This window comes from Chrysemys picta, chromosome 2 (genome assembly GCF_011386835.1).
Source record: "Chrysemys picta bellii isolate R12L10 chromosome 2, ASM1138683v2, whole genome shotgun sequence".
Classification (NCBI taxonomy): Eukaryota; Metazoa; Chordata; order Testudines; family Emydidae; genus Chrysemys; species Chrysemys picta.
The window spans coordinates 57,546,326-57,574,086 of NC_088792.1; the positions used below are offsets into that span (position 1 = coordinate 57,546,326).

Consider the following 27,761-nt stretch of genomic DNA (forward strand, 5'->3'; position numbering starts at 1 on the left):
GGGGAGGGCCCAGGCCCCCGCGCTCGGGGTGGTGGGTCCTGTCCTCTCCATTCCAATTCGCCCCCCCCCCCGCGTTAGTGGACTGATGGTATGGCCCAGAGGAGGGGGAGAACAGCTGGGGCGCTAATGTATCTCTGCGGCGCTGTCCTTCGCCGCTTCATTGTGTGTGGCTGCTGCGTGCCGGCTTGTGCTCCTGCGGCCGGGCAGCCCCCAGAGGTAAGGGTGGCGGGACCCTCTGGCGGGGAGAAGCGTGAAGGGAGGCGGGAGACCCCGGGGGCAGGGGAAGCGAGAGGGAGTTTGGCTGGTGTGTGTGTGTGTGCGCGCGCGCGCGCCTCCATCCTGGACACGCTTCTCCACAAATTGTCTTGGGCATCAGCCGGGCACCGAGCCGCCTGGTCCCTCTGGAGCTGGGGTGGGTTATTGCGTGTGGTGGTTGTGGGAGCTCTCCGGGCACGGCAGCCCTGCAGGGAGGTGGAAACGAATGGCTTAGCCCTGCGTTGCCCCTCGTTTCACGGGCTGTGATGAAGCAGGTGGCTGCTTAGTTGTGTAGCATAACAAAAATAAGAGTTTGTGTGGAGCAGTGGGTCGGCTGCTGGGTACGCTGCAGTTTCAAACAGGGATGCGCACTACCACCCTAGGAGTTCAGGGGATCGCAACCTTTGCATTATAACGACCACCCCCATCCAATTGGTAGTTGGATTTCCCAGCTTGGTTGTGTTTTAAAATATGCCTCCTGCATGAATTATAGGCAGTGAGGTCTGACCCTTGTGGTATTATTTTAAATATATCACCATGTGATTTAAAAAAAAGACTGCTGAGGTTATTTTTCAGGATTGCAAGTAACAAATTGTGGTTGCAGGTGTCTGCTGACTTGTGGGTCAGAAACACCTTTGGGATTTGTTTAATTATGTCCAGTTCTATTTTATTTTTATGCTCACAGACTTAATTACCTTTCAAATAGATGGTTTTTTTCCATCAAGACTCAAGGTTCAAGACTTGTGAAAATATGCAGTTGGAAATTTTACTAAATATGCATTTATACTCTTTATATCTATTTATACTCATCCATCAAAAGGAAATGGCATTGCAGTTATATGGATTAAAGTCCCAATGTAAAACTAACAGATCCTTGAAATACAACAGAGTCCATTCAAGATAAATTGTCATTTTCTAACATAATTAAAGTAAAATTACGAATTTTAATAAATTTGTTAATCTATAAAATTACTTACACAATATCTATACACATTTATGTATCTCCCTTTATCTCAAATTATGCCAGCTGATAAGAATCTTTTCTTTAGGAAAATAACAAAGTAAAAATGCAAATCAATATTAAAATTGAGTATTTAAATCAAGGTTTCTTGCTTGAGGAGTTAAATTACTTTGAATTAGTTAATCCACCCTGAATTCAGATCTTGTCTACTTAAGAAGACTCTGGCTGACTGGAGAACTGGTCGTATTATGGCATCACAAGGACCTAGGAAATGAAATCTGATAAATTTAGAGGGGAAGTAACTTTCATTCCGATTTTTAAAAACTCTTTATTTTTGTAGTTTATAAAGCCAGGAAGAATCATTGTGATCATCTAGTCCAGTGGTCCCCAAATTTTTTCTATTGAGCTCCCCTGCCCCCTTAATGGAACCTGTCTGCGCCTCCTCCCCTCCACCCCTTTCCCTGGGAACCAGGGTGGTGGCTGGGGCTGGAGCGGGGCTGGGGGCAGAGCAGGCCTGGGTGGTGCTCCCTCCCCACCCCCTGTGAGCACTGGCCTGAGCCCCACTGCACCCTGCTGAACGTTCCTCTGTGCCCCATAGTTTGAGGACCACTGATCTAGTCAGACCTCTTGCGTAACACAAGCCATAGGACTTTGAAGAATTAACTCCTGTTTGAATTAGAGCATATCTTTTAGAAAAACATCCAATCCTGATTTAACAATTGCCAGTGTTGGAGAATTCTTCATAACACTTGGTAGGTTGTTCCAATGGTTCATTATTCTCACTGTTTAAAAAATTGTGCCTCATTTTAAGACTGAATTAGTGTAGCTTCAACTTGCAGACAGTGGATCTTGCTATACCTTTGCTAGATTGAAGACATCTCTAATATTGCATTTCTGTTCCCTGTATAGGTACATATAGACTGTGATCAAGTCACCCCTTAACCTTTTCTTTGACAAGCTAAGTAGACTTGAATCTTTCACTATAAGGTATTTTTTCTAATCCTTTAATAATTCTTGTCTCTTCTCTGAACCTTCTCCATTAAAATACTCAAGGATAAAATGCTCTTTGTTAAGGATTCAACTCTCCATTCCTCTAACTGAGGGCTCAGAGAGCTTCCAATATGCATTTCTTAGGCTATGTCTACACTAGAGAGCTTACAGCAGCACAGCTGTACTGATGCAGCTGCGCTGCTGTAAGATCTCTTGTGTAGCTGCTCTATGCTGATGAGAGAAGCTCTCCTGCCAACATAGCCCTGCCCATACTGGCGCTTATGGTGGTGTAATTTATGTCGATTGGGGTGTGTTTTTTCACACCCCTGAGTGACATAAGTTTTGCCGACATAAGTGGTAGTGTAGACATACCCGTAGTCACCCGAGAAGCTTAACGAAAACAGGAAAGTAAAGATGTTTCTTAAGAATTTTCAAGCTACATTGAGTTTATGCTGTTTTTTTGTTTCTTTCAGAGGTAATCTTTTAAGAGATTGTTTAATCAACCAACTGAATTTTCTTTCATTGGTAGGTGCAAGTCAGATCATTATCATTTTATTTGAACATATTTTTGTGGTGTTTAAATCCTGCTCCATTGTTTCAGTGGTGTGAATTGCCTCACTGAGTTTCAAAAATCAATGAAGTCCATAGATGTATAACGTATGTCTTGTTTTGTTGATGTTGTTATAATAAATATGCAAGTGCTTGTGAATTCTGTTTTATTGTACCCATACATTCCAGATTACTTCTCTTCTGTCCACTAGTTTTTAATTACTGGGACTGTTTGGATTGCCATGCTTTGCCATCGTCTCTTCCATTCAAAATTTAAACAAAAAACTTTAGCTGCTTTGTAAATGTTCTCTAACTAAATAGATTGACAAGTGAGGGAGGGCTGGTAGTGACCCCTGTGTTGAGGTTGCTTATCACTTTCCATTAAAAAGGATTTGTGACTTTTTAATTTTGAGAAGCTCTGACATGGGGTTTCCAGAGCCCACACTAAGGTACAAGGAGTGTTGGAACGGTACTGGCTCAAGAAGGCCCTGCCTTTCAGCAGCTGCTGGGCATACTCCCTATGCAGGATGGTGATAATCAGGCAAGACTGGAGGTTTTGTAGGTACCTGATGAGGTCTGAGATCAGGGAACCTCTGGGAGGGACTGCTACCAACACCAGAGATGGGGAGAGAGTAGAGCCATAAGCCACAGCAAGCATAGGTGAGAAGGAGTACCCAGGAGAATGAACGGCAGCCTCCATGGATGTTGCCTTGAGTGGCGTGGCATGGACTTTCCCCAGAGGGGACAATAGGAGGAATTAAGTGAGCTGCCAATGACTGACATGTTTTCTGACAATCTGTGTTTCGTTGAAAAACAAAGAAATGACCCCAAAGTTGGAAAGTGCCTGCGAATAGGTCACTTGGGTCAATGGTGAGTTGCTGAAACCTCGGTTCCTGAAACAATGGCCATACTTCAAGCTAGAAGTGAGAGAGAATATATAGAGCAGAGAAGGCCCATCAGATGGGGAAAGTTAAAGTGCAATTGCTTGTCCCAAAAAAGTACCCCAAGGAAATACTACACCTGGCACATGCCCTACCCTGTGAGGGGCACATTGGTTGGGGGGAAAAAAACTCCTAACCAAGTGATACTTTGTTTCTATTGGCTGGTATGAAAGTACTGCGTCTCCTGTCTGGAATGCCAGTGGACAAATCAAGGGAAAGTACCCTGGGCCCCGCTGATACCCCTCCCCGAGGAAGGGACCCTGTTGGACCTGGTGGGCCCATTGGAAAAGAATGCACCTGGATTCCAGCACATACTAGTCATATTAGTCTATGCTACAAGGTACTCTGAGGCAATTCCACTCTGCTCCATGAAGGCAACTACCCTGGAGCTCATGAAAATGTTCAACCAGGTGGGGATCCTTCAGGAGCTAATAACCGATCAGGGCACCAACTTTGTCCCAACTTATGAAAGAACCAAGTAGAGTATTGAGGATAAAAGCTTTAAGGAGGTCAGAGTGCCACCCTGAATCTAACTGGCTGGTAGAGAGATTTAATAAGACCTTGAAAAGTATGCAGAAGTTAGTGGCCTTCGAACTTCCCAATTGGAACCAATTCCATCACTCCTTTTGCCATCCCCAAAGTTCCTCAGGTATCAAAATGGATTCTCCCCATTCAAATTATTATAATGGAGACAGGTGAGGAGAGTAGTAGACCTCCTTGGGGAGATGTGGAAGGAACTAAGTTCCAAGGTCACAAACTCGGTACAGTATGTGCTGTGGCTGAGAGAGAAGTTAAAGACCTTTAGAGGAGTATGCGAAAATCTAGCCAATGGGCAAACACAGGCATACAACAAGGCAATTTTATCTGGGAGTTCCTATAGAAGGAGCTAAGGCAGGAGATCCAGAAACTCACCCACTCTTTTCTGCAGTTCTGGGACAGACTCACCTGGTGTTCCATCACATAGGGACCGAAACAGGGGGGAAAGGATGAGAACTTTTGGTCATTGCCAAGGTGCATTTGGGAAATGGTATAGAAGGAACTACAAGCTGTGATAGGTCTTGGGGTGGTTGGAGAGTCAGACAGTGAGTGGTGAAGCCCTATAGTGTTGATAACTAAACGTGATGGGTCGACCAGTTTCTGCATAGACTTCTGGAAGGTCAGCATGGTGTCCAGTTTGACACCTAATGATGAATTGTTCAAGAGGTTAGGGGCTGCCAAGTATGTCACCACCCTTGACCTACCCAGGGGTTACTGGCATATCCCCTTGACTCCAGAGTCCTGCGAAAACATACCCTTTTAGATGTTGTTTGGCCTGTACCAATTTAAGATAATGCCGTTTGGCCTGCGTGGCATGGCAGCCACCTTCCAAAGGCTTATGGACAAAGTGTTTTGGCCTCATGGTCAGTATGCAGCTGCATACAACTATGGCATCATCATCTCTAGCAAGTCCTGGAATAAACATTTAAAACCTGTTGCAGTGGTTTTTGCGGGCTCTCAGAAGTGCTGGACTTACAGCTAACCTCACCAAATGCCACCTACCTAATCAAAAGATGATGTACCTGGGATATACAGTGGAGGGGTGTGTGTGTGCCTGTGGCCATTGGTAGGAAAACTCTGAACCTACCATGAAGTATAGGTACAGTGCTTCCTTGGACTGGCAGGCTGTCATAGGTGGTTTATCTCTAATATCACCATGATTGTGGCTCTGCTGATGGACCTGGTGAAAGATGCAGCCCCCCAGAACGTCCAGTGAAAAGATCAACTGTGTTGGGAACCCATCCTGTTCCACCCCGATTTTTTTTTTTTTTTTTTTTTTTTGAAACCTCTCATCTTGCAGACGGATGCCTCCAATATCAGTCTGGGGGCCATATTGTCCCAAGAGGTGAAGGGAGGAGAACACCCAATCCTTCACCTCAGCTGGAAATTGTGTCCTGGGAAGTGGCATACTCAGTGATAGAAAAGGAGGCCTTGGCAGTAAAATGGGCCATTGAAGCACTTTGCTGTTATTTATGGGGACAGCCATTCCATCTCATGATGGATCAGGCACACCTCCAGTAACTGAGTGTCATGAAAGACCATAACCCGCGGATTATATGCTGATACCTCTCACTACTGCCGTATGAGTTTGAGGTACTGTATCAAGCAGAATTTGACTAGAAGAATGTGGATTTCGTTTCATGGGACAGATAAGACACATCCAGCGCTGGTGCCGTGACTACACAGCCATGTTAAAGCGCTGCTGCGGCAGCGCTTTAACGTTGCTAGTGAAGACATACCCTTAGTGTGGACAGAGATTACATTGAACAAATTGGGGGCTCAGCATAGTAAAGTAGGGATGCACATTTACGTCCCTCCCTGTCCCTTTCCAGGGACCTGTCTCATGAGATTGTTTTGACATCAAGAAGTCCCATTTTTTTGTTAGCATTGGGAGCAATAGAGGAAGTTCCTTACCAACACAGGGGGAAAGATTTCTCTGCCTGCTATCTGATTCGCAGAAAGAAATGGTCTTTGGCCCATTCTGGACTTAAGAATGCTGAATGGCTTTATCAAAAAAATCAAGTTCAGGATGGTAACCCTTGCTTTTATTATCCCTTCTATGGAGACTGGATATTCTGCCCTCGACCTGCAGGACACGTACTTTCACATGGCAATTCATCTGGCCAGTGAAAGCTTCTTTGGTTCATAATAAATGGTATGCACTACTAGTGTACAGTCCTGCCCTTCAGTCTCGCCTCATCCTCAAGGATATTCACAAAATGTTGGTGGTGGGACATCTGTGCTGTCTAGGAATTCAAATTTTTCCCTACCTGGTTGATTAGCTAGTTTGAGAAAGAGTGAAGTCCCATATCTAGAACAGCATTCTTGTCATTAGAAATCTGTTCTCATCCAGGTCTAAGGCTATGTCTATGCTTATAGTGGCATATATTGTACAGCGACTGCACGCCTGACTAGCACAAATATAAATAGCAGGTAAACAGGTGAGGGACTGCTTAAGCGCGCAGAGTACAGACATACCAGAACCTTAGCATATACCTACATAGCTCTCTGCATGCATATACTTCAGAAAGGGATCTGGGGGTCATAGTGGATCACAAGCTAAATATGCTTTTGGTTTGTCTCATGAGGAAAAAGGGGGCACATGCATCGCCTACTGGTACAACTGGGAAAAGTCTCTGAGTGGAGTGAATTGGGTGCACATACATCTAAAGTGGAATGTTTAGGTGTGCAACCCATCTCCAAGAACAGCTATTACTGTACAGGTAAGTAACTGTTTATTTTTCTTGATTAGGTCCTAAATCATAGATTAAGGTTGGAAGAGACCTCAGGAGGTCATCTAATCCAACCCCCTGTTCAAAGCAGGACCAACCCCAACTAAATCATCCCAGCCAGGGCTTCATCAAGCCGGGCCTGAAAAACCTCTAAGGATGGAGATTCCACCACTTCCCTAGGTAACCCATTCCAGTGCTTCACCACCCTCCTTGTGAAATAGTTTTTCCTAAGAGCCAACCTAGACCTCCGCCTCTGAAACTTGAGACCAATGCTCCTTGTTTTGTCATCTGCCACCACTGAGAACAACCTGGGAACCCCCCTTCAGGTAATTGAAGGCTGCTATCAAATCTCCCCTCACTCTTCTCTTCTGCAGACTAAATAAGCCCAGTTCCCTCAGCCTCTCCTCATAGGTCATGTGCCCTAGCCCTCTAATCATTTTCGTTGTCCTCCGTTGGACTCTCTCCAATTTGTCCACATCCTTTCTCTAGTGCGGGGGCCCAAAACTGGACACAGTACTCCAGATGTGGCCTCACCAATGCCAAATAGAGGAGAATAATCACTTCCCTCGATCTGCTGGCAATGCTCTTACTAATGCAGCCCAATATGCAGTTAGCCTTCTTGGCAACAAGGACACAATATTGACTCCTATCCAGCTTCTCGTCCATTGTGATCCCCAGGTCCTTTTCTGCAGAATGGCCACTTAGCCAGGCGGTCCCCAGCCTGTAGCAGTGCATGGAATTCTTCCATCCTAAGTGCAGGACTCTGCACTTGTCCTTGTTGAACCTCATTAGATTTCTTTTAGCCCAGTCCTCCAATTTGTCTAGGTCAATCTGGACCCTATCCCTACCCTTCAGTTTATCTACCTCTCCCCCCAGTTTAGTGTCATCCATGAACTTGCTGAGGGGCAATCCATCCCGTCATCCAGATTATTAATGAAGATGAACAAAACCGGCCCCAGAACAGACCCCTGGGGCGCTCTGCTTGATACCAGCTGCCAACTAGACACTGAACTGTTGATCACTAGCCATTGAGCCTGACGATCTAGCCAGCTTTCTATCCACCTTATAAATGACTATTTAGGATTGCTTTGTGCACTGAGTGATTATCAAGCTCAGTTTGCCTCTTTATTTTTGATGATTTCTCAGCTTGTTCATAGAATTTTCATTCTGCTTGCTCAGATTTAAGGGCCCTTATTTATGCTGCACTGAAGGCAATAAACTGTCATCTATGTGTGTATCACTGTTAGAGCCTACAAATAAAAACAGTTCCATTCTGAGATGTCAGAGATACCATATATTTCATCTCAGAGTTGATGTGGGCGAATATTTTAAATGGGGGCTTGGGTAGAGATACAACTTGCTTGAATGCTTAAGTGATCACTGAAGAATATGATTTCTTCCCCAATTTGTGACAGTTGTTTTTCATTATTCTGGAAATACTGATTATCCATCCAAAGGCAACTGAAATATCCAGTAATAGTGCCACATTGACAAAGAAAGAAAAATTGTTTTCATTTGTCAACTTCTATTGGTTCTCCCTGGAGTGCTTGTGGACTATATTCCAGTTCTGTGATGTCTAAGGACACTTCTAAATTTGTTGTACCATACCCTAAACATAATTAGGTGATAGGCTAGCTAGATGAGATGTACAAGAAAGCTGGTCATTTGTAGGTATACAATGTTTCAAATTTCTCTTGTTCAATTTGTTCCCAATCCAGCAGAGCATATGCAATATGCTCTTCTCATATAGTAACTTTTATTTATATGTTACATAGGAAGCTCTTGGTGAAAGTTTTTACATATTGTATTACTCTTCTGTTGATTTTTAGTTCCCAAGAACACAGGAAAGCTCTGCCAGGAAAAATAAATTGGTAGTGATTCTTACCACATGATAGAAATCTCGCTTATAGGCAGCCATTTGTTTCTATGCTTCATAGAGCTTTGGAAGTTGGAAATTCTTTTTAAAAAGGACTTTCTCACAGTGAACATCTTTAAATTCATTGTAACAGGATGATCTACTTTAGGTCTATGAATTGGAATGTAGGTCTCCTGAACTGAGTAATCCTGATGTCAGATAGCTGAGTCTTGCATAAAGGTGCATTATAATTAAGTGATGAGTCATGCTGGCAGATGGATCTTGCTAGCTCCGACCAGGCTATAAAAGAGGGTGAATTAGCCCTGGCCAGAAGAAAGAATTAGGGTTGGGAAAGTCATGCAGTGAAAACCTTAGGAACAGAGAGGTCATGCAGCAAAACCTTTAGAAAAATGGGAAAGATGTGGAGACAGATTAGTGGGGTTTATACTTAGTGGTTGTTCTAGTTGACAGTAAAGGTAAACTCCAGGAACATGGCAAATAGACAATATCAAATACATAATCTGTTCAGAGGAGACAAGGGGAAAGCGGGAGAAATTGGTAGCCCTACCTACACAGTTCTTGACCTCTGCAGGTGGGTGGGAGAGGGTTATTGGTGACTTCATGTTTATAGTCAAAGCCCAGCGTATCAGGCGGTAAGTGGAACAGGATTTCTTTAGCTTTCCAATATGGCAGACTGGACATTGTATGAATGATTCAGGTAAACTAAAAAATGAAGATATTTACTGAAATTAATATAAAATTGACTGACTGTTTTACTGTTAATGATTGTATCATTCATTTCTCTTACTCTGTCCCTAATTTTTTTAATTTTCAGTGTGCTGCAGATTTTATATAGATAGCTACACATGTATAGGTATTAATTATCTAGAAATTGTTGGGGGTAAACTGGAGATCTAAGCATCTGAGTAGGTGACTATTAAGTCTTTTCACACACAAGAAGGATTGAGATGTGGTTTAGGACTAAGATAATTACAGTAGTTGATTATCTGCTAAAATGATTAGCAGTGACATAGCTAGTAATCATGACATTTTAGACTGACATAATTAGGCTTCAGAAATAATGCAACTTAGATGAATTCAGTGATTCACACTTCTCAAATACTTTTTCAGTCTGTGCACATGGAAAAACTACATTTTGGTTCACATTTGGGAGGGAAGGCTTTCTTCACAACCTTAAATATAAGATCTAACTTAAAAGCAAAAGCTCATGCTGAAGAACAATTATGTGGCAAATTCTGTTGCTGTGGCATGCGACCCTGCCCATAGGTTCTGTGTTCTAGTGACATACAGTGTTTTATTTAGTAGTTTTCTAGAACCAAACCTCCTCCCTTCTTTAGCAGAGTCAGGTAGCTGAAGCACTGGAACTGTGCAAGTATCCACTTCCCCATCTCACTGTTGCAAGAGACCACATTTTCAGTAAATGACTTATTCTTTCTCTCACTGCCTTGTGATGAGCTATGACCCATGCATGGCTTTGAAATTGTCTGGTACTATACAATTCTCTCCCCCCACCCCCTTCGGTGGTATCTTCGGAGAATTACTCTCAAATGAACGGTCTAGTCCCATCTCCATCCCCCATTTGTGAAAACCCCAGCTGACAGTTTTATTTTATTTTCTGTCTTTTGAGTTTGGACAGATTATTTATTTAGCCTTAATACATTTTTCAGTCTTGGGATGATAAACACCAAAGTAGTCCAAGTTGATTGAAGCATAGTTGCAACATTTAACATTTTCCCAGGAACACTGTTTTATTTCCATTTTGTTGTGTTCCTTTTGACTCTCTCATTCTGTACCCAGTGGCTGCAATTTACTGTTGGTTGATAGATCTTGACAACATTTGAATGTTATAAACAGCATCGATGTGGGGAGAAAAATGGCACACACCTTTAACTGTGCTGAAATTCCTTTGACTATGAATAATTTTTGGCATGACAGAGTGGGTGTATGGTAGGATTTAACTGATTACTCATGGTAGCAAGAATGTGCAATAAAAATAGGAACAACTGGCACACATGAGTTGTTGTCATTACAGACTTCAAGTAGATGCAACCTAAAGAGTTTGTATTGGGATTTGAATAAATACTAATAAAAAACAAGCCACACACACAACCACAAACCAATCTAAGTGCTCCATTATTTTGCTGATTTCATACCTGAAAACCTGCTGCCATATTGTACTGTTCCTATAGAAAATTTTCAAGTAATTTTAAAAAATAAATGGATTCAATACTGACATTCAATTTAGATTGTAACAGTGTAATTTCTTACAGAATAAGGCATTCTACTAGGGATGGAATTTCTTAACAATATGGGTGATCAACAGGCCCACAGTACCATAAGTGAAGTGAAACCGTATGATGTCATCTTTAAATTCACAATGCAGACTATGGTAGGGAATTTTACTCCACGATTTCCCACTGATGCTGTGCTGGTGTTAATGTGGTGGGCACTCTACTGTAGACGAGGTTTTAGCCTTTGAAGTTTATGGCGTTTTTGCCACCACATCAAGTAACTGTGCTCCAGTCTTGTGTAGGTGAAATAGTGGTAGTTAAAATGTATGTGTTCATACAGTTCTGGAGAACCCGGACAGTTTTTTAAAGTGATCCAGTACGCTATGCCACAACTCAGTTGGCTTTGTTTTTAATCTGATTGCAGTGTTACTGCATGTCAGTAATACAGAAAAGCAGATACAAATTAGAGAAGGGACATGCTAATCACTCTGCTTTCTAGCTCTTAAGGTTTACACTGCTATTTTATTTGACTTCAAAGTATAAAACTATTTCTCAACCTGAAATTTCAGTCACATTAATGTACTATACATGTGCAAAATGTATCATCTGATTGTTTTGAGCAGAATTACATCAATAACTGCCTAGAAAACAGAAACTTCATATGTCTGATAAAGTGGTCTCTGTCCATCTGAATATTTACTGGTTTATATTATATCATGGACTTTAGGAATAACTATAAAATATGAAAATATCTATCTTTTCTGGATTGTAACTAACCAACCATGAGAGAGAAGAAATAGCCACAGGGATTAGGAGACTGGTAATGAGATATGGAGTGTTATTAATTGGTTGTAGGGTTTCTCTTTCCTAGTGAACATTGCTCACAGCATAACTGACGTGAACTGACATTTTTGGAGTATCTGAGTTAGTTTCTACATATGTATAACATCCAACATCACTGCCAATTACATCCTGCACTGTATCTTTTTAACCAGGGAATATTAGAATTCCAGTTTCCCAAAACTGGTTTAATAACCTGAGGTTAAAAAGCAACACGTTAACTTGGTGGTCTGCCTTATCTAGCACATTTTCTCAAAAGAAGAGAGAATCCTCCTCTAAAACTTGCATTGCTGCTTATAGCAGTTGGCTTTTATTAAAGCAGAGGCCTTCACTGCGTAAAAGAAATTGAATGTCTTGCCTGTTAATAATAATAACTCTTTCCTGTATGTGTTTAGTTGATGAAATAAACATGTAAAAGCATAGGCAACACACTTATGTCAAGTAAGAAACCTATATATACAGAATAAATGATAGTTTAACAAAATGCCTCTCTCTCTCCATGACAGATAGGAGCTGCACTGAGAAGTCAGGAAGGCAGATTCCCTTAGAGGAGTATCATTTGCCACTAGAGTTCTTGCTGTATGGTTAGTGCTTGAAAAATCCACATAATGACAAGTAGGGAACTCTCCTGGCAGTTGGAGGCATTGTTTTCTGTAAGAATCTACACTTGATTTTTTTTTAAACTAGTCCTTTATCATTCTGAAGACAACCTATAGGATTTCCTCTACTACAATGCTGTATTTCTGAGTCAGTGGAAAAGCCCCACTGCCTTTGCTGGTGCTTAGAACTTTAAGTATCAGAAAAGTGAAACTGTGAAGTCTCTCGGGTAAGTTTTACTGGTGCTATTAATTGCAGCAGTGACACTGGAAAAAATGTCATTCACTCTGCTACTTTTGGAGAAAGCTAGCATAAGTAGAGGCAAGCACTAAAAGCTATTTGTTGGGGGAGGATGACCTAACCAAGCAGAAGAGGTGGGTAGTGTAGAAGAGGACCCCACTCTCTCATACCAGCCAGCAGTATGGTGTTGCTGACAATAGCAGAACCCACTTCTGTCCAATAGTCAGGAGACTCAAGAATTGGGAAAAGAGGACAGAGGGAGAAAATGGATCCTTCTAACTTCCAGCATGGGGATGGGGAGTTTCAAACTCATCAGGTCCCTACTAGCCAGAGACGACATCTAGCCATCTAGAAGATGAAGCACTTCAGCAGGGTCTCAGGACAGCACCCTGGTGGGAATCTATGCCCTTCCCTTCACTAATTGGGTGGGGGGGGGGGGGAGGGTTGGGGTTGGTGGGGTTGCTGGTGCTCCCTTTCATCACCCAGGTCTTTCATACTGTCTCGTATCTAGCTGGTGTAGTACTTTTGTTAGCAGGTGTCTGATAACCTTTTAAATTCCTGAATAAATTACTTCTACAATAGAAAAGACATAGGGTAATTCTAATAAATAGGTTTCTCCCAATTGCATTATAGATTAGCTCTGCTACAACCTCTTCTGCTGAAGTTTGTTTAAATTTGATTGGGCCAAGATGTGGCATTACAACATACTGGTACCTCTTTCATGTTGCTGCCTTATTCACCAGAATCTCATCTTACTTTCTCTCTTTCTCAATCTCTAGCCATTATGGTTTCCTAGATAAAGTCTGTTTACATTTTTTAAGGCTAAACAATACAGCAATGCATTTGAAAAATCATAGTTTGAACATCTGCAAAATGTCTTAAGTGGCTTCTGGTGTAAGTGGAATGAATTTTGTCTGTGAAGCTTGGAAGAGTACTATACTTTACTCTCAATTTTTTTTTCTAATTTGACCCCTAATTATACCAACCTCTCTCATCCACTTCTTCTCCCATGGGATATTTGTTTTGGAAGGACATGCCAAATGTGAGTTTGTACCTGATTGGCGTTCAGTTAAGGTATCTTATTTAGAAATACTGTAGTATCCCAAAATGTACATTGTTTTGACATCCTCTAGCAGCACAAAACTCTTGCGAGAAGAATGCTAAATGAAAAGTTTCTAGTAGTACATAATCCTCACAAAATGATCTTATATCTGTTCCTAATCAGTTCCTGAAAAAAAGTCCATTACTGGTATTTAATTTTTCAAGTGTCAGCTGCTAATACATGATGATATACACTTTTCCCCTCTCCTTCATTTTATTTCCACCAGGCATTGATGATAAAGAAAAATTTCCACCTAGTTATATTTAGTACCTACTATATTTTGTAATCTGCTACTACACTATCTTAATGTATTCTTGAACACGATATCCAGTAGCAACTGAGGCACTCTTCCAAATATGAAAGTAGAGTTCGGTATCTAGTTGTTGTACGTGCTACATCCGGAGCCTGAGCAGGAGCCAGGATTTACCAATGTACATTGCCAAAGAGCCACAGTAATACGTCAGCAGTCCCCCATTAGCTCAGTCCCCCAGTCCCAGCGCCTCCTGCTCACCAGCAGTCCCGCCGATCAGCGGCTCCCCCACACTTCCCAATCAGCTGTCTTGTGGCATGCAGGAGGCTTGGAGGGAGAGGGGGAGGAGCAGGGGCAAGGCAGGCTCAGGGGAGGGGGCGGGAAGGGGTGGAGTGGGAGCAGGGCCTGTAGCAGAGTCAGGGGTTGAGCAGTGAGCACGTGCTACACTGGAAAGTTGGTGCCTGTAGCTCCAGCCCCGGACTCGGTGCCTATACAAGGAGCCACATATTAACTTCTGACGAGCCACATGTGGCTCTGGAGCACAGGTTGGCCACCCTTGTGCTATAGAGTAATAAGCAAAATCCGTTCATAACACGGGAGGTAACTTTCCAGCAGAGAAACACAGGATTAATAATGGTCACTTTTATATTTAAATATAATCTAAATTAATTTAGATTTTGGTACTCTCAGGTTAAATATAATCTTATTCCATAAGTAGTCCATTTAAATTACTTGTGGAGTAAGGTGCTACTGGGTGTGAGTGAGGGTATCAGAATCTGACCTTCATTTAGTACGTGCTGCATCCCTAGTGCTGGCCATTACAGGCACAACGCCAAGGTAAAAGTGGAGGCTTCCAGTGTTGTTCCCTTGCTGCATTTGTGCTGTGGCTAAATAAAACTCTCCAGTCTCTAGTGTTCTTGAGCTGGCATTTTTTGTAAGTCCTATATTTTCTTTTGGTGGGGTCAGGGAATGACTCTGGAAATACTGTACATGTTACTGTAATTAACCTGAAATTAACAGGATACTGGTCAGTTTCTGCTCCCCAAAGGGCTGTGAAAGTGATAGGGTCTTGGCAGTTTCCCTTTGCTGCTCCAGAAGAGTGATGCTATTCAGGGAGGAGAGGATGGTGGTGGCTATAAAATAGGAGAGGGGGAGTCCCTCCCAATCCCTGCATCTTCCCACCCCCTGGCTCAGAAGCAGCAGAGGATTAGATCTCTAGCTGCTCTTTTTTCCTAACCAGCATCAGTGAAACTTCTTGGCTGTAGGGAGCGACATTGCTACTCTTTACAACAATACTGGCCAGCAGTGAAACTAGCTCAGACTTAGCAATAACTTTCACCTTTTAGACAGAGACCAAATCTGGAAAGGCTTAACCCTCTCCCCCCCCCCCCCATCCCCACCCCCTAGCTGAATTTCTCAGAAAGTTATGGGTGTAAGAAAATATTTATAACAGAAAATGTTTTAGAGCTGTAATTGCAGCAGTTGCTGCCTGGCGACAACTGTGATGAGCATACAAGTTGCGTAAAAGGTGTTCCTTGGTTTTGCTCTTCACACACTATACTAATTCACTCTGATATGCCTGTGGAGATAGAGGAAAAAATAATCTGAACACCAGCTAAATATCACAGTGGGAAGCTTGACAAAAAATTGGCAAGAAACTGTAGTTACATCACATCCAGCTACATCCGCTCTAACCTGGCATCTCCTTATGATAATGTGTTCATCACTACTGAAAGGGATTTATGAATTCTCCACCTACAGGTTTTGTTAGTTCATAATCTGAATCACTGCTACTTTTCCAGACAGCACAAACAGCTGTGTGCTGTTTACTGGCATGTTTTGTTTTCTCTAGTAGGACTGTTCAAGGCAGCTCTTCTAACATAGTGAACGCCAGTGAAAGTGAGGTGGGATCAGAGGCTAAAATAGGGAAAGAACAAGTTAAAAATTAGTTAGACAAGTTAGATGTTTTCAAGTCACCAGGGCCTGATGAAATACACTCTATAATACTCAAGGAGCTCAGTGAGGCAATATCGGCATAATTAAAAAAATCATGGAAGACGGGAGAGATTTCAGAGGCCTGGAAAATGGCATTATATTTGTCCATCTATAAAAGGGAATAAGGACAACCTGGAGAATTACAGACCAGTCATCTTAACTTCAGTACCTAGAAAGATAATGGAACAAATAAGTAAGCAATCAATTTGCAAACACCTAGAAGATAATAAGGTGATCAGTAACAGCATGGATTTGTCAAGAACAAATCATGTCAAACCAGCCTGATAGCTTTCTTTGACCGTGTAACAAGCCTTGTGGATAGTGGGGAAGTGGTAGATGTGCTATATCTTGATTTTAGTAAAACTTTTGATACTGTCTTGCATGACCTTCTCAGAAACAAAACTAAGGAAATACAACCTAGATGGAGCTACTTTAAGGTGAGTGCATTATTGGTTGGAAAACCGTCCCCAGAGAGTTATCAATGGTTCACAGTTTAGATGGAAGGGTAGATCAAGTGGGATCCATTCTGGGTCCGGTTCTGTTCAATATCTTAAGTGATTTAGATAATGGCATAGAGAGTACACTTATAAAGTTTGCGGATGATACCAAGCTGGGAGTGGTTGCAAGTGCTTTGGAAGATAGGATTAAAATTCAAAATGATCTGGACAAATGGGAGAAATGGTCTGAAGAAAATAGGATGAAATTCTATAAGGGTAAATGCAAAGCACTCCATTTAGGAAGGAACAATCAGTTGCACACATACAAAATGGGAAATGACTGCCTAGGAAGGAGTACTGCAGAAAGGGATCTGGGGATCATAGTGAATCACAAGCTAAATATGAGTCAACAGTATAACACTTGCAAAAAAAGCAAACATCATTGTGGGATGTATTAGCAGGAGTGCTGTAAGCAAGACACAAGAAATAATTCTTCTGATCTACTGCACGCTGATTAGGCCTCAACTAGAGTATTGTGTCTAGTTCTGGGTACCACATTTCAGGAAAGATGTAGACAAATTGGAGAAAGTCTAGAGAAGAGCAACAAAAATGATTAAAGATTTAGAAAACATGACCTATGAGAAAAGATTGGAAAAAACTGGGGTTATTTAGTCTGGTGAAGACTGAGGAGTGACATAATAGTTTTCAAGTACATAAAAGGTTGTTACAAGGAGGAGGGAGAAAAATTGTTCTCATTAACCTCTGAGGATAGGACAAGAAGCAATGGGCTTAAATTGCAGCAAGGACAATTTAGGTTGGACGTTACGAAAATCATCTTGTCAGGGTAGTTAAGCACTAGAATAAATTGCCTAGGCAGGTTGTGAATTGTATAACCTGCTCTTAAAAATCTCCAATGACAGAGAAACACCTGTCAGGGATGGTCTAGATTGATGGTCCCCAAACTGTGGGGTGCACCCCCCTAGGGGGGCCTGGAGGAACTTGGGGGGGGGGGCACAGCAGAGCCAGGGCCAACTCCCACGAAGGATGGGGTGGGAGCACCATTCAGCTCCACTCTGCCCCCAGCCCTACATCTGGCCCCAGCTCCAAGCCCTACATCTGGCCCCATCCCTAGCCTCTGCCCCCAACTGTGTCCCAGCCGCAGCTCTGTTCCCAGCCCCACTCTCAGCCTTGGCCCCGATGGATGAAACTCTGGCCCCAGCCCCACTCCCGGCCCCTGCCCTGCCCCCAACTGTGGCCCCAGTCTTGACCCCCCCCATACCCAGTCCATGCCCCGCTCCTGGCTCCGAGGCGCAGATGGGGTAAGTGGGGGAGTGACCCTGAAAACTTTGGGGACCACTGATCTAGATAATACTTGAGTGCAGGGGACTGGACTAAAAGACCTCTCGAGGACCCTTCCGGTCCTATGATTCTGTGATTCTTTGTGCCACTGGAGTCCTGCAACTCATTACTTGGTAGTTTGGCTCTTAAACTCTGAGCCTGGAACCAAAAAAAAGATGCTGCTTTGACTTTTTGTGGTGTGGTGAGAGATTAGACATTTAGTACATTTCCCAGAAGTATAGAGACTCAGAAATCTCCTAGTCATGGTATCTGATCTTCCGCATGTAGCTTAAAGATGGCCAATTAAAAATATAGGTGGGAGGTTCTGTTTCTCTGTAACTCATGCCTTCTAGGTCTTGTCTATACTGGGGAAAGAATTCCAATTCTTGCTAATGTCTGTGCCAGTGAGAACCCTAGTACTAATGGTGCTCCAGCAGCTCTTTTAGCTTTATAGCAATCAAACGTGCTCAGCTCAAGTCTACGCAACATGGTGTTGAGCGCCACAGCTGGAACCAGAAGGCTGTCTATACCTAGTGTCGTAACCTACCAAAGGGGATAACTTTTTTTTGTTAAAATTCCCTGTGTAGGTAGACAAAAATCTCAGCAGAGTTTAAGTAGTATCTCACATTTGACAATGCCTGGCATTGATTTACCACTTTCTGTAGTCATTATAGTGAATTTTTACTGCGATGGACCAACTGTTACATATAACTTGATCTTGGGCATATTAATGATGTTTGGAGAATCTTTGATGCTTCAGAGCTTCTGTTAAGATAACTAGACTAAAATAATGCCTTTTAATAATACGTGGTATGGAAATAGGTTTCCAATATTTCCTATTTTCATTCCAAGCTTGATATCTTACAAGAACTGAGGCTTGTAGATATTTCAGCTTCTAGTTTTGGCAGAAAATGAAGAGGGCTATGAAGGTTTTAGATAAACTAAAAGTTAATTCTTGATTTTGGTTTCCCCTCTCCCTCTCTTTCCCTCTTCCCCACCCCAAACCTCAGATTGTGTTTTTGGTTCAAGCCTGTTGCTTTTCTTTTATCTGAACCATTTAGCCTCTCACTGTTTGTTAGTTTGGGGCTCCCATAAGCAGGCTCAAGGCAATGAGGGCATTTGAGTACAGCTGTCAGTATCTAATTATAAAGACTACTAAGCAGCTACAACTGTTTGTTTTTGCCCCTTTCACCATGTGATGTTAGATCAAAATAGGTTAAAGAGACAGCAAAGTGTAAATTTCACAAGTTCAACCCATACAGTTTTCAGAAGAATGTAAGCAACTAGTGCTATTTCATTTTGCAACAAAAGACCTATATCTAGATATATCTAGAGCAGGGGTGGGCAAACTACGGCCTGGGGGCCGCATCCGGCCCTTCAGACCTTTTAAGCTGTGGAGCGGGGTCCAGGGCTTGCCCCACTTCACGCAGCTCCCAGAAGCAGCGGCATGTTCTCCCTCCGGCTCCTACGCATAGAGACAGCCAGAGGGCTCTGCACACTGCTCCAGCACCAAGCACCGCCCCTGCAGCTCCCATTGGCCGGGAACTGTGGCCAATGGGAGCTGCAGGGGTGGTGCCTGCGGACAGGGCAGCGCGCAAAGACGCCTGGCCGTGCCTCTGCTTAGGAGTCATAGGGGGACCATGCCGCTGCTTCTGGTAGCTGCTTGAGGTACACGTCACCTGGAGCCTGCACCCCTGACCCCCTCCCATGCCACAACCCCCTGCCCCAGCCCTGATCCCCCTCCCGCCCTCTGAACCCTTCAGTCCCAGCCCAGAGCACTTGCCTGCACCCCCAATCCCTCATCATCCCCAGCCCCACCCCAGAGCCCACACCCCCAGCTGGAGCCTTCAACCCATCCCCGCACCCCAACCCACAATTTCATGAGCATTCATGGCCCGCCCCACAATTTCCACACCCAGATGTGGCCCTCGGGCCAAAAAGTTTGCCCACCCCTGATCTAGAGAGAGTTGCAAAAGATTTGAGTTCTTATTGCTGTATCAGAGCCATCCATACTAACATACAGAAGAGGAGGACAGAGAACCCAAGGAACTAGGGGAGGTTCATCTTATAGAGTTTTTTTACTGTTTAGTGGATTTTGGAAATGAGTTTGAAGAGGTTCCAATCCTTGCTTATCCCCAGGATCCATAGGGAACCCTTCTGGGATGTGATATGGGCTGCCCTGTGATATTGTCCATCCTGCTCTGCCCCAGGCAGTCTAGCTCTGCCTTTGATATAATCTCCTGTCTTGGAAGTATTTTTGGATATGGAGCAGAAATGAAGACTGTCCTTAGCAGCATTAACTTCTACAAAGAGATCTTTTGGGCCATGAGGAGAGAATCAAGAGCAGGTGTACCCCAATCTCCGCCCAGCCACTCCTAACTTTTGTGGCACTCCAGTTGGGTGAGAGGCATGCTGAAGAGTCACTACTTCAGCACTACATGCTGAAGAGTGTTCCTCCTTTCCCCCCCTATACTTCTCTACTCCCAGAGACAATCAGAGTTCTTCTACCTGGAATTACAGAACACTCCTTTCCTTTGGCTCATTTCAGTGTGGAGGTCTTATGTAAAAGTTCAAGGTCCTGAGTGTTTTGTTGCCTCAGTATACATTATAGGTCCATTTTGTTGTGAGCAACACATTGTATACAACTTAAAATTCAAGATGTATATTTTCTTTATCTGCAGTCCCTATAGTGCTGCTTTAAAAAAAACACTTGGCAAAGTTTTCCCTTATGGTTAGAATTTAATTTCAAAAGTCTTTTCTTCTTTAACTGGAAACTTTTCCTCCATATACATTTTATTTATTTGATAACAGAATTGTGAAATGTGACTTTCAGTGTGTTACATTGTCTGCACTGTGGATGGGTGTTAGATTTAGCTCTTTAGAAAGAAACTATTTTGCTCAGGCTAGTGCTTCTGCAATTTCCTAATGAAAGTGTTTTTGCTCCTGAGCCAGTGCTTTAGTGAGTACCTTATAAAGGCTGGCCCTCACTAGAGCAGATTAGAGCGCAATGCATTTAAAGCTAAATATAGACCATAGAACAAGGCAAATCCTATGCTGCTCCTAATAACTACTCAAGAGTCACTGCTGTTGTAATGAACCTTTGTTGATTAAATTTACCGCAAGTGGTAAGTCTTGTTTTGTTTGTTTGTTCCCAGGTTCTATTAAAGGGCATCTCTTTGATGTCCAGAAAAACAATTTTAAAATCTAATTGTCAAGCTTCAGGTATGTGAAAAATGTGTTTTAGTATTGAAAAAAGAGACCTCCCCACCCCCCACCACAAGGAAAATGTGCAGTAGTAAAAATTAATGTAAAAACAGAAGACTGCACAGCTGCTGGGAAGTCTTATCTACTTCACGGTGGGGAAGGCAGGCTGGCTTTCCATTCTGCTACCGCAAAGGAAAGCTGGTGTTTTTTCACCGAAGAAGTTAAAGTGTATTAATTCAAGTCTGCTGGCTTGTTTATGCTCTGAAGGGTTGTGACAATAGGATTAATTCATGCATATTGTATAGTTTGCTTTGTTTTTCTTTTCCAGACTGCTGTAAGGTTTCTGTAACCTTCCTCTTGAAACTAACATCATTATGTTAGCTGCAATGAGAAAACATTCTTCCCAACCAAATGAAATACTATGATGACTAGCAGAACACAAACATAAAATCCACTATTAGTAGCAGACTTACGGAAATGCACTTTTTTTTTAGTACATATCAAACTCTTTCACAAATGATTGGTTGTTACACAGGCAAAATAGATATGTCAGATCTAGCTGGTCACTAGCTAGAAGACTTAAAACCTGCAGGTACTGGTGGTGGTATTATCTGACTACTTCATGTAGAAAGCATTTACTGGTGTTGGATGGTAAAGGGATATATCTGTCTTTCTCCATCCTCCTCCTCTGAAGTTCCTGAGCACTCCACAAGAGAGACTGCTGCACTCTGCTCATTGGAGAGCCTCAGCTCCTACAACACTTTCTAAGCTTCACTGTGCCATCTCATTCACCATCCTTGATTTTAACTCACAGAATGCAAGTAAGAACATAAGAACGGCCATACTGGGTCAGACCAAAGGTTCTCCTAGCTCAGTATCCTGTCTTCAGACAGTGGCCAATGCTAGGTTCCCCAGAGGGAATGAACATAATAGGTAATCATCAAGTGATCCATTCCTTGTCGCCCATTCCCAGCTTCTGGCAAACAAAGGCTAGGGATACCATCCCTGCCCATCCTGGCTAATAGCTATTGATGGACCTATCCTCATGAATTTATCTAGTTCTTTTTTGAGCCCTTTTATAGTCTCGGTCTTCACAACATCCTCAGGCAAGGAGTTCCACAGGTTGACTGTGCGTTGTGTGAAAAAATACTTTATTTTGTTTGTTTTAAAACCGCTGTCTATTAATTTCATTTGACCCCTAGCTCATGTGTTATGAGGAGGAAATAACACTTCCTGATTTACTTTCTCCACACCAGTCATGATTTTATAGACCTCTATTATATACCCCCTTAGTCATCTTTTTTCCAAGCGCAGAAGTCCCAGTCTTATTGATCTCTCCTCATACGGCAGCCGTTCCATACCCCTAATCATTTTTGTTGCCCTTTTCTGAACCTTTACCAATTCCAATATATCTTTTTTGAGATGGGGCAACCACATCTGCACACAGTATTCAAGATGTGGCCGTACCCTGGATTTATATAGAGGCAATATGATATTTTCTATCTTATTATCTATCCCCTTCCTAATGATGCCCAACATTCTGTTTGCTTTTTTGACTGCTGCATATTGAGTGGATGTTTTCTGAGAACTATTCACAATGACTCCAAGATGTCTTTCTTGAGTGGTAACAGCTAATTTAGACCCCATTATTTTATATGTATAGTTGGGATTATGTATTCCAATGTGCATTATTTTGCATTTATCCACATTGACTTTCCTCTGCCATTTTGTTGCCCAGTCACCCAATTTTGAGAGATCCTTTTGTAGCTCTTCACAGTCTGCCTGGGACTTAAGTAGGCAGGTACACTGCCAGAAGGTTGGCTACACAGTTTAACTGTACCTTCTTTAAAATGTTCTTAATTTCTGGTAAAACTGTAGCTTGTTTGTTGGTTTGTTTTTGAGAGAGAGGATATTCTCAGTATGCAAAACTGTAACTGCTGGTTGGGTCTTTTCTTATGTTACAACTTGAAGGCAGCAAAGCCAATCATAGGGTTACCATCCGTCCGTATTTCCCCGGACATGTCCGGCTTTTGCATCTCTAAATAGCCGTCCGGGAGGAATTGGTAACAAGGTTAAAATGTCCGGGTTTTTTTTCTCCCTCGCCTCCCTCCCTCCCTTCCATGCAGAGTGCGGCTGCTGATTGGGCGGCTGGGCTGATTGACCAGCTCCCATTGGCCTCCAGCAGCCAGAGCCCTCCCTCTGTCTGCAGCCCTGTGTAACACACAAACCGACCCACCAGGCAGCGTGTTTTGTAAACACGTGGAGCCAGAATGGTAAGGGGAGTCTGGGGGGGCAGTCAGGGAGGAGGGGAGTGTTGGATGGGTCCGTGGCCTCCACCAGCAACCCCCCCTACCTGCCTGCCTCTCCCTTGTCTGCTTGTACTGCCAGAGCCAACAGCAACTGCTGTCTGCTGCCCCCGGGTCCTAGTGCCCCCATCCACTAATGGGAAGACAGGCTGCCCTTACCCTGCCCTTCCACCCTAGCCCTGAGCCTCTCCAACGCCCCAAAGCCCTCAGCCCTGGCCCTCATCCCCCCACACCCTAATCCTCTGCTCCATCCCTGAACCCCCTCCTGCATCATGAACCCCTCATCCTCAGATCCATAGCCCTCACCCCTGCATCCCCTCCTGCCCTCAAACTTCTTCCCAAAGCCTGCACCCCCTCCCTTTGCACCACCTCCCACCCCCAAACTCCATCCCAGAGCTTGCACCCCTCAGCCCCTCCTGCACACCCACCCCCTGCCCCAGCCCGGAGCCTGCACCCAGCCCCCAAACGCTATCCCAGAACATGCACCCTGCACCCCTCCTACACCCTAATCCCCAGCCCAGGACCTTCCCCCCACCCAACCCCCCTCCCAGAGCCTTAGGCAGGTGGTGGGGGGGGGGGGTTGGGCACCACCAAAATTTCTACAACCCTGCCAGCCATGCAAGTGGATAAGGATCTGAGCAGTCAGGGGACAGGTAGGGTCCTGGGGGGACAGTTGGGGGGGGTTCTCAGCAGGGGGCAGTCAGGGGACAAGAAGTGGGGGGGTTGGGGTTCTGAGGGGGGCAGTTGGGGTGGGAAGTGGGAGGGAGTGGATGGGGGCGGGGCTAGGGTGGGGCTTCCCCCCCCCCCCCCCCGTGTCCTCTTTTTTGATTGTGGAAATATGGTAACCCTAGCCAATCATGACTCTAAACTTTTCTGGCCCTTTATGCTCTCTCTCAGGTGTGCTGGCATTTCCTAACCCCAGATAAGTCATAGTTCTGGACTAGAAAACACTGATTTGCTGAGTTACAAAAATGAAACACTGTTGGAACGACCAACAGAGGGGCCACCTAGTGACATAAGCGTTGTCAAACAATTAAAAACAATAATCACAATTAATTCACAACTATTTTTTTAATCGCACTGTTAAACAATTATAGAATACCAATTTAAAAATATTACAAAAATATTTGTTTTCAAATATGTTGATTTTAATTACAAAACAGAATACAAAGTATACAGTGCTCACTTTATATTGGTTTTATTACAAATATTTTCACTCTAAAAAAGATAAACAAAATAAATAGTTTTTTTCAGTTCACCTCATATAAGTACTGTAATGCAATCTCTGTATCGTGAAAATGCAACTTACAAATGTAGAATTTATTTTTTTACACAACTGCACTCAAAAACAAAACAATGTGAAATTTTAGAGCCTACAAGTCGAAGTATGAAGGGGCATACGAATGTTTAGCATATCTGGCATGGAAATGCCTTGCAACACCGGCTACAACCGTGCCATGCGAATGCCTGTTCTCATTTTCAGGTGACATTGTAAATGAAAATCGGGCAGCATTATTTCCTGTAAATGTAAACAAACTTGTTTGTCATAGCGATTGGCTGAACAAGAAGTAGGAATGAGTGGATTTGTAGGAGATGAATTGAAAAATACTATTTCTTTTATTTTTTTTACAATAAAAATATTTGTAATAAAAATAATATAAAGTGAGCACTGTACACTTTGTATTCTGTGTTGTAATTGAAATCAGTCTATTTGAAAACGTAGAAAAAATCCAAAAATATTTATAATATATTTAAATTGGTATTCTGTAATTGTTTACAGTGCGATTAAAACTGTGATTATTCACAACTTTTTAAAAAAATTGAGTTAATGTTTTACATTAATCACATGCCCTAGCTGTGATTAATTGACAGCCCTAATTATAACTGGAAAAAATAGACATCTCAGAAATTGGAGTAGATTATATCACTAGAGCATTGTTGGGAGGGTTGTTCAAAAACTAATTTACTGGGATACAGAAAACCAATTAACTGGCAGATTCTATTTCTGCACACTGTACAGTAATTTGTAATTGATAGAATATGTCCAGCTGTGAAACCAAGAATTCACTTTGTTCAGCCTAGGAGGAGGTGTAGTGTGTGCTTTGAAACCAGTAGCATGAGTGAGACTTGCTGTAGAATGAATCTTCTCTATAGCATCTGTAAACAAATGGGCCTAAAATGAGGTAGGGTGTCTGTGTGTAAATGTGGGTGTGTGTTAAACTTATTGGGTAGCTGTGTGTGTGTGGTGTTTTTTTTTTTTTTTTTTTTTTTTTTTTTTGACCGTAACTAAAACTTGATTTGGGATGGGTAAAACTTTAGGGTGCTCTCAGATGAGTCAAGAATCTTGGTAGAGTTTTATGTCCTGAATTATGTGAAATGGCTTACCCAGTCCAAACAATAACATCCTCTGTGGGGAGGATGGGGGGAGATATAAGAGAACTGGTAGGTACAATGAAACTTCATTATATTCACTCTATATTACTTATTTGCATTCATTTGACAATATAGGGTGTGAAGTTTATGCAAAATATAGCTATGTAATTAAATCAATTACACTAATTTACTCAATAAAACTGAAGAATAGCGGTTCTCATCAGATAATATGCTATTTAATAATTATGCTTGAGTAAAGGTTTAATCAAAATTGCCATATTAATCTCACATTAATTGAGGCCTGTATGTAAGGAATACTCTCCAATAGTTTAGGCCCAAAATTCGTCCTAGCTTGATATTATTTAATAGAATGCCATCTAGATTTTCAAGTATCTATTTAAATACAAAATTGCTGACGGAGGAAAACTAACTACCATTTTGTGCGGGACACAGAAGGCGATGACTTCTCTTCCCAGTTCTTTAGTAGCTAATAAGCAAGTTATGGTTATAAACACTTGAATAGGGCAGGAAAATATATTTGGTGTTTGGGAGAAGTATTTGCCAAAGACTTGATCCTGTAAACATCTTTGTTGTAGAACCCATATTGATTTCCATGGGACTCTGTAAGGCATGAGTTGTCATTTGTTTATCATCACTAAGGGCTAGATTATTGCAGCCCTTTGCTGGCTGTGCAGGGGAGTCAGGTTCCCCCGACTTCCTTGCTCAGATTTTTAGTCTGCTAATGAGGACAGCAGGGTCTCTTCTCCCTGCAAGCTAATAGGTAGTGAAGTGGCAGAGAGTGGGAGGATCAATGCCTCTGTGCTCCCCTTCCTGCCAGCCTGAGTATTTGACTGGGTGCACAAGACAAGAGTAAGTTGCTCTCTGAAAAGGTGTGAAGTAATTTACTCCCTCCTCAGAGTGAGGGGCAGTCAGGGGAGAAATTTGTGACTTTTGTAAATCACAGTTTGGTCTGCTCCTGAGCCAGTGAAGCACCCTGTTGTCCCTTACCCAGGTCAGATAATAAGGTTTCAATCTAGTCTTAAGTGTTTCTGGGTTTTAGTTTTGTTTTTTATCTTAGAAATCAGGAAATTCTATTATGATGATGCCAATATATATGAATTTACAAATCATGATCCTATAGAAGCTCCTATGGCTGGTTAAAGCTGGCCCTTATTAGAGCTAGGATTATTCTTGGTCCTGAGACTCATTATCTAATACTGTAATTAATTTCTCTACTTTACATCTCTTGAAATAGAGGCAAGACAAATGATATTGTGACAATATAACTTTTGAGATTATTTCTGGTAAATTTCTGTGTAGAATGAAAGCTTCCATTTGTATAGTACTGTCATGAACCAAGCTTTGTCAGGGAAACAAATTTCAATCAAATTATACTAAAATTATAGCGCTGTTTGTCTTTAAAATAACGAAAACTAATTTTTACATGCATTTTTCACCAGTGTTGCTGGATTCTATGAATTTCTTTTTTGCTTTACTGTCACGTTACCGTGTTGTCTGTAAATACTCTGATTAAACTGATATATGTAGTTAAACTATTTTTCTTTCTCTTGCAGAAATTTTATGAATAAGCATCAGAAGCCGGTGCTAACAGGCCAGCGGTTCAAAACTAGGAAGAGGGGTAGGATAAATGCTTTATTTTTTTCCCCCTTCGTGAAGGTAACTAGAATTATCACAGTCATATAAAGCATTGCTTGCTGTCCTCTCATTTCAAAGTTTGGTAGGATTAAGGTGTCCCTTCCTACCCACCACCATCCTCCCATCAGTGTTAAGGATACTGTTAGTGTTTTTAATGTAACTAAAGTTTATGCTTTTTCTATACATTTAGGACTACATATAAGACACTTGGAGCTTGGCTTTGTTTGTATTTAATCAGGATTACAGAAGATCTGGATATTAGGAAGCATGGTTGATGATGATTAGACACTTCTTCCAGCTGCCACTGTAAAGGCACATTTTTTATTAAAAAAGCACAACTACCAAGAGTTT

General features: G+C 42.5%; 1 protein-coding gene across 14 annotated transcripts in view; it reads left to right on the forward strand.

The window, feature by feature from the left end:
• The first annotated feature begins 2 nt into the window (after window positions 1-2).
• Window positions 3-27,761, forward strand: part of BZW2 (basic leucine zipper and W2 domains 2) — an 88,673-nt gene continuing 60,914 nt past the window's right edge. For 4 of the 14 annotated variants that reach the window (XM_005306654.5, XM_005306655.5, XM_005306652.5 and 1 more), the window contains exons 1-2: window positions 20,863-20,996; window positions 27,329-27,393. In XM_005306654.5, coding sequence (XP_005306711.1) covers window positions 27,336-27,393 — 58 coding nt within the window. In that variant the 5' untranslated portion in view covers window positions 20,863-20,996; window positions 27,329-27,335. Of the gene's footprint in view, window positions 217-2,125; window positions 2,204-2,679; window positions 2,732-20,861; window positions 20,997-21,026; window positions 21,094-27,328; window positions 27,432-27,761 lie in introns of those variants that run through there. The other 10 variants (XM_065583190.1, XM_065583193.1, XM_065583194.1 and 7 more) reach the window with 7 other exon arrangements.